The sequence below is a fragment of the Salmo trutta genome, chromosome 4 (assembly GCF_901001165.1).
Source record: "Salmo trutta chromosome 4, fSalTru1.1, whole genome shotgun sequence".
NCBI lineage: Eukaryota > Metazoa > Chordata > Actinopteri > Salmoniformes > Salmonidae > Salmo > Salmo trutta.
In genome coordinates, this window is record NC_042960.1 from 54,826,224 (window position 1) to 54,840,957 (window position 14,734).

The 14,734-nt window shown below is 41.5% G+C and overlaps 1 protein-coding gene across 1 annotated transcript; it reads right to left on the reverse strand.

The window, feature by feature from the left end:
• Positions 1 to 1,261: 1,261 nt before the first annotated feature.
• Positions 1,262 to 11,936, reverse strand: LOC115192640 (repulsive guidance molecule A). Its single transcript, XM_029751391.1, has 3 exons — positions 11,602 to 11,936; positions 6,404 to 6,915; positions 1,262 to 2,964 (listed from the first exon to the last, which is right to left on the reverse strand). The coding sequence occupies exons 1-3, from the start codon at positions 11,795 to 11,797 to the stop codon at positions 2,266 to 2,268; spliced, it is 1,407 nt and encodes a 468-aa protein (XP_029607251.1). The 5' UTR covers positions 11,798 to 11,936; the 3' UTR covers positions 1,262 to 2,265.
• Between the last annotated feature and the right edge of the window lie 2,798 nt (positions 11,937 to 14,734).

Below are 14,734 nucleotides of genomic sequence, written 5' to 3' on the forward strand. Positions count from 1 at the left end.
GTATCATCTGAAATGTGCATACTAGTATACAGCAGACAATGTGAGAATATGGCTTAGCCTACATTGCAAAATGAATAAATACTGGAATAAAACACAGCCAGGGCATGCTGACTAGCTAACTGGGAACATTTATGTATCTAACAATGTCCTGTGCTGTCTGTGGTGTATTTATTGTTTTTAAAATACTGTCAAGCAAAGGCCAAACCTTGTTTAAAGCCTAGTGTAGCAAACTAGATCAGATTCACTAGCCAGCTCAGCAGTAAGCTAACATTTACACAGAGACCACACATAAACACCCCTTACTACTGCACACACACACGTGCATGCACACAAAGAAAGTAGAGCCAGATAGAAGCAGTTAGTTTGGGGACTCTTGAGGAACCCGGCAGGGAATCGGTGGGATAATAACCATGGCATGTTCTGTATGCAGGAAGAGGGCACCTGTAGCCTACAGACTTGGAAAACTTGGATTATTACCATAATATAACCATTGACTATGCTTCTATGAATGGTACTTTCAGAGTGCTATACACACCCTTCTGTTAACCATATGTTGTAGTTGCCAGTTCAGGAATAGCCTATAAGCCCCTAACAAAACAAACAAAATGAGGTTCTCTCCTCGCTTGGAGAGAAAACCTTGTCCCTCACTATTTGTCAAATTCTAAATTATTTGGCATAGATCTTGGCATTAAAAAAAAATAAAAAAAACACTAGTTACCCGATTGGCTTAAATCTAAATTAATTTCAGAACTGCTTAAATGTAGATCTCCATTTAATCAACAGGAAAGTGGGCTGGACGGGCTAGAGGGAAAGCCATCAATATCTCTGGCTTGTCAATCTGTGGAACAGGCTCCAGTGCGCAGCAGAAATGTGTTATATTTTCTGTTGGCAAGTAAATCCCTTCCACACGGTCCATGACACAAATGTTCCCCTCGTTCAACACAACCTGAACACCTAATGCCTTCATTTTAAATATATCCAGGGTGTTTTTCGAAAGTGTTTCACTTTATCCGAAACTGAGAAGTGGGTCTTATCCATCAGTGGTGCAAAGGCTGTGGCAGTGACATTTTCTTCTGGGTTTTATCCCAATTATAGGCATTTTTATTAGTTTCACTCAGAAACAGTCAATGGCCTATGGTAAATCCAAAATACAACCATTTAGGAAAACTCAGAGAATTGACAGATTTACACTAGCAAAACCCATCTAGTGCAGTAGACAGCATTGAAAGGCGGATGGAAAAATACCAAACAAACTAAGCCCTGGTGTCCAACACTTTTTAATATGGAAAATGACAGATAAGGTAAAACACATATTAGTTAACTTTTCATACAAGAATTTAAAAATACCTAACTAATCACAACAATAAAACATATTACAGTTAAAACATCTATACACAGGCAAATGTACACAATATAAAACACATATATACACTCTTTCAATATATTATTATATAGAGATTTTGTTTCTTTACCTTTAAAAACTGGAAGCCAAGCAGCTTGAAGAGGGAGTGTTTCACCTAACTGATAACTATCACACTAGGATGCAGTGAAAAGTACTGAGAATATCACACTGAAACCAAATACATATGGATAGGTAGTATTTTCATTTAGTTGTTGGATCATCCCATTTAAGAAACATACATATTTTCAGTAAATATGACAACACAGAGGAACTAAATGTGGAGTGTTAACTGTTAGGTGCCAAATGATGATACTGTAAAGATATTGTGTCTTAAATTTCCACAAAGGTCTCTGCACTATAATAGACCATTTTCACCATCTTAAGCCTGATAGGCCTACTTTCTATGATTATGATGTCTGGCAGGGTTGTGTGCATCGTGACGTATTCCCAACAAACATGAAATATTTACAAAGATTATTTTTGATAAGCTGCCTTACATCCAGGCTCACAGACGACAACAACAGTGTTATGATGAATTTCACATTTCAAGCATCCTGTAACTGTCTTAATCCAATTTACAAACAGTGTGAAAATGGAAAGAGCATTACGCACTTAACCATCGACAGATCCCACATGATTGCGTGCATTCAGACTCATACTCAATTAAGTGGCAGATGCTGGCAGCCATCATGTATATGGGGGACAAGAAGCACTGGGATCCTTTTTGAGTGTTAAATCCTTCAAATGGTTCAGTGACAGGAAAAGAACCACAACATTCACAAATGCAAAAGAAAAACATCTCTGACCTCTAGGTACTCTGTCCTCAAGCTGGGGTCACTTCAACTTTGAGTCCTATTTTCCCTTTACATAAGCAGCAGAACCAGGAGCAGGAATGTGACCAGACTGGGGGTGGCTGTAGCCAGCATGTGTGGCCCCCCTCTGTTGAGTTGGACACGAGGAGTCCTCGGAGAGTTCTGCTTCAGTTTGCTGGGAGGAAGGGCCTTCAGATCCTCCAGGGCCCCGTAGGCTGCCATGGAGAACTCAGGGTCCCCCGTGGTGAGCAGGTCAAACACACAGGAATGGAAGTACACGTCCTCCACCTGCAGGGTCTCCCTGCACTTGGCTGTGGCGTGCTCCACTGTGTAGGTCTGGTGTGGGGGCAGGAGGGGCCCCACTTCAGGGTTAGACCCGGAGCCTGGGAGGCGGGGGTGAAGAGGCTGGCGCCCCAGCATGTGCTCCTTGATGAGCTCGTTGCGCGGGCATCCGTGCAGACAGAGCTGCAGCCCACTGTTCTCCTCAGAAAAGTCAAGGGTGTCCTCCGGCATGCGGATGGCAAAGGTAAGGTAGCGGCCCACACTGCGCACTATGATGGACGTCCCAATGTAGCGGGCCTGGATCTTCACCAGGCGGCCCCCGGAGCCGCCCTTCTCTACGATCCATAGACTGCCCCCCTCCCCACCACTCCGCGTGCCATCCTGGAAGGCAGAGGGTAGGTCCTCTGTGGTGGCCTGGTACACCTTCTGCTCCGTACAGCCATGGTACGACTTGAAGATCACCGTTATCTGAAAGATGCAAACAAAGAGATGCCAGTGAATGAAAGTCCGTTCCTGATTCAATTGGAGGCAATTCAATTAACGTCTACCCTTCTACTCTTTCAGTAGTACTGCATGAAGGTGAAATCTGTTAAAAGTTGTGTCCTGCATACCGGTACACAGATTACTAATAGGTCTACTAAGCAGCAGAACCAACAGAAGCATTCAATAATGTAATACCATGTTGAGCCACAGTATGTCAGCAGGACCTTCACTATTTATGACAAGGGGAACAGTTCATTTCAAAGTTTGAAAACCCAAATTCCTGTCTTTCTCTTGGAAAAGGTATACAACTATTGTGTAATCTGAAGGAAGGAAAGCACCGTGAGCAGAAATATTCATTATGCTCTTTATTTTTCAGTAAATATGGACTAGAAAACATCACTAACACATAGATGATGTCTTGGCCCACCAATTTAGAGATAATCAACCCCAAAGAAACAACTAGGCCTACTCAATATGTGCCTTCTAAAACAAATATCAATGTAAATGTCATAAACCATTGCATATGTATGGCTTCATACTTTTTCTTGAGAGAGTGCAGGATCAAACAAACCCAGCTGTCTGATAGGCCCATAAATCTGAAATACCTTCTACTACAACTGCCACAGGGTCTGGACTACTCTCTGACAACTCTGGACCCCAGTCTGGATTTTTTGTACTAGGCCGACATTTCTTCAAAGCTGTTCGTAAAAGAGGTGGCTATGGTTAACTTTACAGTTAAGGGGATACTGTTTTTGATTAACGATTTCCTTTCTGTACTGTAACAGTTGAAAATTACCCAAATTCAAGCAGACGGTGGGGACATGCGGGTGTTGGCACCGGCGCCCTGACTTACAGCTTTGTATTTTTCCCCTCATATGCACTCCAAACTAATTTAAATAGTTGGGTCTGAAATCTGCTCAACGGTTCTCTCTTTAGTAGTGTTTGGCTTACTTTGAAAACGCATATGCAATCTAGCGAAGGTTATTTACTAAAATCCTTGAGGTTCATTGATTTCAACAAACTCTGATATAAAAGAAACTTGCAGACCACAGTCAGTATAACTTTGTTTTTTATAGAATCTAGCCTATATGATTTGGCCTAGGCCTATTTCTATTGGTCTTCTCAGAGTCTGGCTAGTCCAAAACCCAATCATTGGTGCTGTTGCTTGTAATTCACATGAACTGAAAATAACAGTACTGATAAAAATAGATTCTCTTAGAAAATAAGCAAATGTGGCAAGGTGGGCTAGCACTAGTAAAATCGATAGTAGGCCTACTTTTTAGTGTCTACCAAGTGTTGTATTCATCTAGTGCATATCTACAAATAATACGTTGAGCTCCAAGTATGGTCTTCAGTATAAATATAGCCAAAGAACCAGACTTAAATTCAGACTTCAGGGATCAGATTCTATTAAGAAAAGCCAAACTCAATCAGTAGAATCAAAAATATGCTGCTTCTACCGAACAACTTCTTTATCTTTCCAAATAATTCCATATTTACACAAAAAGATCTGCTAATTATTTGACTAGAGAGCTGAAAAAGGTTATCCAATTGTGGGAGAGGAAAATGTTTGAGCAAGCGTTAATCCCTACCATATGACTACCCATGTGTTAAAGGTAAAGCGCTCAAGCATGTCCCTGATCCAACCCCACTAAATGACCCAGTCTGTCCACTGGTGTCTGGAAGAGGAAGGTCAGAGGTAGGGTCCCTGGAGGCAGTAGAGACAGATTGAATCCTAACTTAAGATAATATTTCTATATATTGAACCATTGTGCCAATCTCCCTTTGACTTCAATGTATGACATACAGTACCAGTCAAAAGTTTGGACATACCTACTCATTCAAGGGTTTTTCTTTATTTTCACTATTTTCTACATTGTAGCATAATAGTGAAGACTGTAAATTTTAGATTCTTCAAAGTAGCCACCCTTTGCCTTGATGACAGCTTTGCCCACTCTTGGCATTCTCTCAACCAGCTTCATGAGGAATGCTTTTCCAACCGTCTTGAAGGAGTTCCCACATATACTCAGCACTTGTTGGCTACTTTTCCTTCACTCCGCGGTCCAACTCATCCCAAACCATCTCAATTGGGTTGAGGTCGGGTGATTGTGGAGGCCAGGTCATCTGATGCAGCACTCCATCACCCTCCTTATTGGTCAAATAGCCCTTACACAGCCTGTAGGTGTGTTTTGGGTCATTGTCCTGTTGAAAAAGAAATGATAGTCCTACTAAGCGCAAACCAGATGGGATGGCGTATCGCTGCAGAATGCTGTTGTAGCCATGCTGGTTAAGCGTGCCTTGAATTCTAAATAAATCACAGTGTCACCAGAAAAACACCCCCACACCGCCTCCTCCATGCTTCATGGTTGGAACCACACATGCGGAGATCATCCGTTCACCAACTTTGTGTCTCACAAAGACACGGTGCTTGGAACCAAAAATCTCAAATTTGGACTCATCAGCCCAAAGGACAGATTTCCACCGGTCTAATGTTCATTGCTCATGATCTAATGTACATTGCTCGTGTTTCTTGGCCCAAGCAAGTCTCTTCTTATTATTGGTGTCCTTTAGTAGTGGTTTCTTTGCACCATTAAGACCTGATTCACGCTGTCTCCTCTGAACATTTGATGTTGAGATGTGTCTGTTTCTTGAACTCTGTGAAGCATTTATTTGGGCTGCAATCTGAGGTGCAGTTAACTCTAATGAACCTTTCCTCTGCAGCAGAGGTAACTCGGTTTTCCTTCCTGTGGCGTACCTCATGAGAGCCAGTTTCATCATAGCGCTTTATGGTTTTTGCAACTGCACTCAAAGTTATTGACGTTTTCTGGATTGACTGACCTTCATGTCTTAAAGTAATGATGGACTGTAGTTTCTCTTTGCTTATTTGAGCTGTTCTTGCCATAATAAGGACTTGGTCTTTTACCTAATAGGGCTATCTTCTGTATACCACCCCAACCTTGTCACAACACAACTGATTGGCTCAAACACATTAAGAAGGAAAGAAATTCCACAAATTAACTTTTGACAAGACACACCTGTTAATTGAAATGCATTCCAGGTGACTACCTCTGAAGCTGGTTGAGAGAATGCCAAGGCTGTGCAAAGCTGTCATCAAGGCAAAGGGTGGCTACTTTGAAGAATCTCAAATGTAAAATATATTTGATTTGTTTAACACTTTTTTGGTTACTACATGATTCCATATGTGTTATTTCATAGTTTTGATGTCTTCACTATTATTCTACAATGTTTAAAATAGTAAAAATAAAGAAAAACCCTTGAATGAGTAGGTGTGTCAAAACGTTTGACTGGTACTGTACATTAAAAGTTCAGGTATCTTTGCTATGATTGAGCCCTATGTTTTTTAGTGTTTTAATGACATTACTGTCAGTAACATGACCAGATGTGAACCCATAGCACAGCTTACCTTGCTGGTGGCTGTGGCACTGGAGCCCAGGACAACAGGCACGTTAGTCACCTGCACTGACAGGTAGCGGTTATCGATGAGAGGCCATGCCCCCTCCACCTTGCACGTCTGGAACTCGTCGCGGAACGTCCGCAGGTGCGGGTCCCCAAATAATCCACAGTGGGCGTACTTCTTCCCCTGGCCTGCGGGGCCCAAAGCCAGCACACGGCTCTCGTAGTCGCATAGCTCGGACACGGCCGGCCTGGAGGTGCTGGTGGCCTTGGCCGAGGAGGTGGGCCCGTCGCTGGAGCAGTTTTGCTGGGAGAAGAGTTCCTTGATGCGGAACACAGCTGAGTGGTAGACCAGGTCGCCCCTGCAGCTGCGCGCCGTGCGTCGGGTACACAGGGCGTAGGCGCGCAGGGCGATGCAGTAGTCCACATCGGACGGGGAGTCCTCTTGGAGACCACTAGAGGGCGAGGTAGAGGCCACGTACTCAGCATTGCAGCGCTGGATACGGCACTGCTGGCAGTGTGCTGTGGGGAGGGAGGAAACAGTAGGCAGGTGCTACATGTTTATCATCGCTAAAGTTGCCAACAACCCCCCAATAACAGGTGATCAGAAACATTAGGGGGAAAGTATTTTGTTTAGAATTTGAACCATTCATGTGTAAGTCAAAGCGAAGATATAGCTAGGCCTAGTTCATGGTAGTGTATACGAATTAGAGGTCGACCGATTAATCGGAATGGCCAATTAATTAGGGCCGATTTCAAGTTTTCATAACAATCGGTAATCGGTATTTTTGGCCACCGATTTGCCGATTATTATTATTATTTGTTACACCTTTATTTAACTAGGCAAGTCAGATTAAGAACACATTCTTCTTTTCAATGACAGCCTAGGAACGGAGGTTAACCGCCTTGTTCAGGGGGGATTCGTTTTTGCAACCTTCCGGTTACTAGTCCAATGCTCTAATCACCTGCCTTACATTGCACTCCACGAGGAGCCTGCATGGCAGGCTGACTATCTATTACGCGAGGGCAGCAAGAAGCCAAGGTAAGTTGCTAGCTAGCATTAAAGTTATCTTATAAAAAACTATCAATCTTAACATAATCACTAGTTAAACTAGTAATATCATCAACCATGTGTAGTTATCTAACGTGTCCTGCGTTGCATATAATCGATGCGGTGCCTGTTAATTTCTCATCAAATCACAGCCTACTTCGGCAAACGCGTGATTTAACAAGCGCATTTGCGAGAAAAGCACTGTCGTTGCACCAATGTACCTAACGATAAACATCAATGCCTTTCTTTAAAATCAATACACAAGTATATATTTTTAAACCTGCAAATTTAGTTACTATTGCCTGCTAACATGAAATTGTGTCACATCTCTAGCGTTCATTGCACGCAGAGTCAGGGTATATGCAACAGTTTGGGCCGCCTGGCTCGTTGCGAACTAATTTGCCAGAATTTTACGTAATTATGACATAACATTGAAGGTTGTGCAATGTAACAGGAATATTTAGATTAGGGATGCCACCCGTTAGATTAAAGACGGAACAGTTCGGTATTTCACTGAAAGGAAAACATGTTTTATTTTCGAGATGATAGTTTCCGGATTCGACCACATTAATGACCTAAGGCTCGTATTTCTGTGTGTTTATTATAATTAAGTCTATGATTTGATAGAGCAGTCTGACTGAGCGGTGGTAGGCACCAGCAGGCTCATAAGCATTCATTCAAACAGCACTTTCGTGTTTTTTTGCCAGCAGCTCTTCATTGCGCTGTTTATGACTTCAAGCCTATCAACTCCCAAGATTAAGCTGGTGTAACCGATGTGAAATGGCTAGCTAGTTAGCGGGTGCGCGCTAATAGCGTTTCAAACGTCACTCGCTCTAAGACTTGGAGTAGTTGTTCTTCCCCTTGCTCTGCATGGGTAACGCTGCTTCGAGGGTGGCTGTTGTCGATGTGTTCCTGGTTCGAGCCCAGGTAGGAGCGAGGAGAGGGACGGAAGCTATACTGTTACACTGGCAATACTAAAGTGCCTATAAGAACATCCAATAGTCAAAGGTATATGAAATACATATCGTATAGAGAGAAATAGTCCTATAATTCCTATAATAACTACAACCTAAAACATCTTACCTGGGAATATTGAAGACTCATGTTAAAAGGAACCACCAGCTTTCATATGTTCCCATGTTCTGAGCAAGGTACTTAAACGTTAGCTTTCTTACATGGCACATATTGCACTTTTACTTTCTTCTCCAACACTTTGTTTTTGCATTATTTAAACCAAATTGAACATGTTTCATTATTTATTTGAGGCTAAATTGATTTTATTGATGTATTATATTAACTTAAAATAAGTGTTAATTCAGTATTGTTGTAAATGTCATTATTACAAATAAATAAATAGAAAATCGGCCGATTAATCGGCAGCGGCTTTTTTGGTCCTCCAATAATCGGTATCGGCGTTGAAATATAATAATCGGTCGACCTCTAATACGAATGTGTTTTGTGTCTCAACTCTTTGTAAGAATGAACATTGATAATGAAAAAACTGCTTAACACAACTGTAACCACCATATAATTTAAAAAATGTCCAATAGAAATCACTCTTATTTGTTTGTTCACTGCCTAATAACTTTGCTATAGTGAATTTTCAGGGTTTAAACACATCAGCTGTACAGCCTAGCTACATGCAGCAGGACAGCCAAACCTTTCCACCTATGGAATTTACGTCAATAAAGAGCTCATTAAAACCCAACTACACCAGCCAGCCCACACGGGAATGGTCAGTCTCAACCTATTTCCCTCAACTCACCCTCACTGAAATAACACAGTGCTTCACTGCTGGAGGAAGCCAATCTGTGTAGTTTGCTTAAGGGTGTTGAATATGGTTTGGCTGTTGCTGGGTCAATATGGGGGGCATTAAGGAGCATGGCACATGACCACTGTATACGAGGCTGAATTCAGACCCAAGAGGTACTGCACAAAGAGCCATGCTTGTTCAGCATTGAGCAACAGCTGGCCAAGGATGTTGGGATTGTATAAATTTGGCACTTCCTGTGTGAAGTTATTACTCAGTACTGTGCATCTGCCAGTGAATATGTTGGGGGCGACAAGGAGACTATGTATTCCAATGTTTGACATTTTGAGAATATTATAGTCTTATCTTGAAGCTCTAGATGCCAGGTGCATTTGCATTACATCAACTTATTGCCTGTGCAAGTGTCATAAGATGTCACAGACATAACACACACATAAATAAACAGCCTCAATAAGACTGAAAACAGAAATATAAACAATTTTTTATTAACATCTGACATAGGCTAATCAACAAGTCCTCCAAACTGTTCTAAAACCAAAGGGCATGATGAACTTGCCAATAATAAAAATATTGAAATATTTTTCCCAGACAGTCCGAAAAGATCCTTGGTTGCAAACTGTGTGAATATATTCTCTAGTAACTGAAGCCCACATAAGTCTTGGCAACTGTTAATCAAAACTGAGATGAGTGTGAGAGGTCAACTCAGAAGCATTCTACCATCCCTCGTCTGATTTCCGCCAATGATCTCCCTGCAAGCACTGGGGTCACCGAGCTCGGCTATGATTGTCCATTTTTGACAATCACGGCATATAGAGCTATAAACAACCATGGTTATTTCTATAGGCTCTTTATGGCCAGCCTTTGACAAGAGGCAATGTGCGGAAAACATAGGAAAGGATTAAGAAGAGAATAGGACGAATTTGCATTAATAACAACATATTTCAATAGGCTTGAGAACAATTTAAGGGAAACAAAATAAACTGAACTAATCTGTGGAATAGAGGTTGGCTTTAGTATGTAAACAAGGCAAGCATGGCATATCCAGTTTAATAAGAATTATCATCATCCTGCTATGTACATGAATACACTCAAAATGCACAATAACCATGTCATAGCAGTCTACCACATTATGGGGAAGTAATAATTTAACTGGGGATGATTAATGGACAATGAATATTCCATGATTATTATGCTGAACTACATTGAAAATGATTCAACTATCACTAACAACATAGTGCAATGCGTAAACGTCGCTAATTGAAATCCATTAAAATAGAATTCATAGCGCCCAACTGTATGTGAAGTTTATCTAATGGTCTATGGAGAAAAGCATCAACACGTTACACATTCACGTCTCAACGCCCCATTGATTTGTTGACCTTCCCATTTCTACCACTCTTTTGTGAGTGAAACTTGTGTATGTAATATTATGTGAGTTTTCAAAGACCTTCAAATGTAATTTAAAGTCAAAAAGCAAATCACCACACATACACACTTTGTTTCGTTAGTTAGATGCATGTTTTGGTAACAAAGCATCCAAACGTCTGACGATGTATCGCGCATGCACACAACAAAGCTCAGGCCAAAACAATGTCAAGTTACTGTACGATGGACACATTCAGAGGCCGAGAAGTCTGACACCATGCCATGCATGGTAACAAATTAAGCATGAACAAAACACCATCTAACGTTTCATTTTGCAAGGTAAACTAGTCACGGCATTAACAGCTGGTTAGCGTGTTACGCGTTAAAACGTATTAGCAATTTGTTGCTACTTTGTACAAACAACATGTTTGAATACAACGTGAATAGGTTATCAAGCCAAATGCTAACGATCTTTATTAGCGGACTTCTACAAGCTCGAACTTTATTCAAGACTTTGTGTGTGAATATAGTATCGATAAAGTATAACTACGATCGTGAAAAAAATACATAAATGAAGACTGCTCGTGATTAATGCTACTTGACGGATTTAGCGAATGTAGCTAAAAGTTCGACCGAAGTAGCTCGTGTTGTCTAGCTAGCTAACTAGCAACAGCAGCCTGTTGGTTCGCGACGATGGCTGCTAGCTAGCCTGGTATAGGCCAATGACTACCGTTACATTTGAAGGTCTAGGCACACAGCAAAAGACCGCTGATTACCGATTTAACTTGTAGCTATTTACTGTTTGACAATTACTATAACTACATGTACATAAATATACTGTAAACAAAACACACTGCCATATTTTAGTTCCTAAATATTTAAGAAAGCGAGTGTTTTTGTGAACAAGTCTCGCTCATCTCGCACCATTTAGCACAGCCAAGAAAGTTTTCCATCATCCATTCGGGATGCGGGGAAAATGTTTTGCATGCACACAGGAGAACATATATGAATGTTGCCTTACCTGGTCTGAGCAGCAGCGAAAGTAAAGCCATCGTAAAATTAATATAATTCCAAAGCTGCCGCTTAGCCAAGTTTTGAGGTCCGCTTCTCCCCATGCCAATCCATTCAGTTAGAATGGAGTTCTTCGACTGATGCTCATCGACGCTATAGCTGCGGGAAATTAGACAAAAATTCGTATCTTTCCCCTGCGCTGTCATTCAAAAGGGGTCTAGTCTTCAGGGCGGCTCTACGTGGGAGGGGTCTAACAGAGTAGACGGGGATCAGAGGTGGTTGTTCGCCAATGAAACACTAATTATTCGTTAACCACTTGATATTTACATAAGCGGTTTGTGGCAATTATGGAACATTGGGACCAAGCCAATGGAAAGTGTTTCTAAAGACAATGAAGGCGGTGCAAAATATTTGTTGTGTAGTATTTGGGAAGGAGTTAAAATAATAAGTAGCCGGTCAGGAACGAGTGATGATGCAAATTATAGTTTTTCTCACATCTAAATACAGCATGATTTTTTGGCAGCCAACGTGATTTATCTCAAGCCTGAAATAGTGAACCTCTTTCTGGGGAGAGTTTGAGATAGGAGTTGTAGCTCTGTCCACATATCATGCTCCTCTGCAATATAACGCATTCAGCTGTGGCAGTTGTCCTGTTTGAGCTCCCTGGGTCTCAACAGAGCTGCAGAGCAAATGGCCCAATGCAAACAATCGTGTTGTTTCTCTGCTCTAAGCATTACATGACTTTCTCCACCTGCTGAAGAAAATTCTCACCCAGGATGACAATGGTGTCATTAATGTCTAGCTTTGCTATTCATGCTAGGTGTTACATGGTAGTAAACGACCCTAGGTTTGAATACAGATGTGTCACATATATCAGCATGAATGCATGAAGGGAGTGAGCTTCAAGATACTTTTGTCACTTTGCTATTACGCTGAAGCTTTGTAAGGCGAGGCAGGTCACGTCATACACGTTCAGAGGTGACCTGTGTTAGTGTATGCACACATATGGATTTGCATATGGAAAATTCTAAGGTAACGATGCTGAAATGTACACTACATGGCCAAAAGTATGTGGACACCCCTTCAATTTAGTGGATTTGGATATTTCAGCCACACCTGTTGCTGATGGGCTCCCGAGTGGCACAGCACCCCAGTGCTAGAGGCGTCACTACAGACACCCTGGTTCAAATCCAGGCTGTATCACAACCGGCCGTGATTGGGAGTCCCATAGGGCGGCGCACAATTGGCCCAGCGTTGTCCGGGTTTGGCCAGTGTAGGCTGTCATTGTAAATAAGAATTTGTGCTTAACTGACTTACCTAGTAATTTTTTTTTAAATACTTGTAAGTAAAAACATAGTTCTGTTTTTAAATATTTATTAACTAATTTCCAGATATCTTCTAAATTACCCACAATGCACTAACTATTTCTCAACGTCATATGGAGAATCTACTCTGTGCTACCGAGTTCGAATGCTAGCTCGGTAGCAAGCTCAATATGGCTAATGTTAGCCACTAGCCATGCTAGCCACACAAGCTCACAGAACGGGATCGAGTGCTGAAGCACATAGTGCATACAAACTGTCCTCCGTTGCAACACTCGCTACCGATTTCCAAACTGCCTCTGGATGCAACATCAGCACAAGAACTGTTTGTCGAGAGCTTAATGAAATGGGTTTCCATGGCCGAGCAGCCGCACACAAGCCTAAGATCACCATGCGCAATGCCAAGCATCAGCTGGAGTGGTGTATACCTCGACTCAATTGGACTCTGGAGCAGTGCAAACGCGTTCTCTGGATTGATGAATCACGCTTCACCATCTGGCAGTTAGACGGACGAATCTGTAACATTTTCAGTGGAAACTGTTAAATGTCATCCTTGTGCATAGACTTGGTTTGTTTAACTTTACAGTCATTGGTTTTTGTTTGGCATACATTTTAAATTGAGAAGTCTCAGCATCACTCTGTTACTATGGAATTGCTCATATGTTACCCTGGATGTTGTTTCATACCGGAGGTCACTAAGCATTGCCAGAGATGGTAAATCTGGTCAGTATGTGGCATTTTCCCCTTAGTATTACATCTCTATAAAGATGAACAGCTTGTCATTTGAACACACACAATACAGGAGAGAAACTTTTCCATTAATTATTTTCTCTCAGCTAACCTCTGCTATTATTTTTTCCATTACATTTTCAGTTAGCAACTTGTATGTTACTCCTCCATTTGTGGCCAACTTTCCATCCCTTGCCTCGAACGACACTGCGTCTTTCATTTCCACAGCTGCAAAGCCGGGCCACCTGTATAGAGCAGCGCTTAAAGAATTAGTGGATTTTGATGCATGACCACCACAGTGTTTCTGTGGTTCTCGTGTCATGTGATTGTACATTTTTTTATGGATAACCAATTACCCAATCAAATATTGGTGTAAAGAAGATCAACAATCATACTGCATAATTTCTTAATTGGGTTTAAAACTGAATTAACTCGGACAATTTGGACATCCTGTGCACCGGGCGACATACCTCTTCTGACTTTATTAGAAGCAACTGAACTTAGACAGGTATTGGATCACTGGTTTATCTTTACACATGATGGTTCCTCTGGCCCACACAATTGTGTGATTCAGGTGCTGTGTCAGTCTTGTGAAAGGTCCTCACAGTCCTTGTCGATGTGGGGTTGATATACAGTGCTTTCGGAAAGTATTCAGACTGCTTGACTTTTTCCACATTTTGTTACATTACAGCTTTATTCTAAAATGGGTGAAAGAAAACAATCCCCTCCGCAATCTACACACAATATCCCATAATGACAAAGCCAAAACAGGTTTTTAGAAATGTTTGCACATTAAAAAAGAATAATAAAAAATTATCTTATTTACATTAGTATTCAGCCCCTTTGCTATGAGAATCAAAACTGAGCTCAGGTGTATCCTGTTTCCATTGATCATCCTTGAGATGTTTCTAAAACTTGATTGGAGTCCACCTGTGGTAAATTAAATTGATTGGACATGATTTGGAAAGACAAGCACCTGTCGATATAAGGTCCCACAGTTGAAAGTGCATGTCAGAGCAAAAACCAAGCCATGAGGTCGAAGGAATTGTCCATAGAGCTCAGAGACAGGATTGTGTCGAGGCACAGATCTGG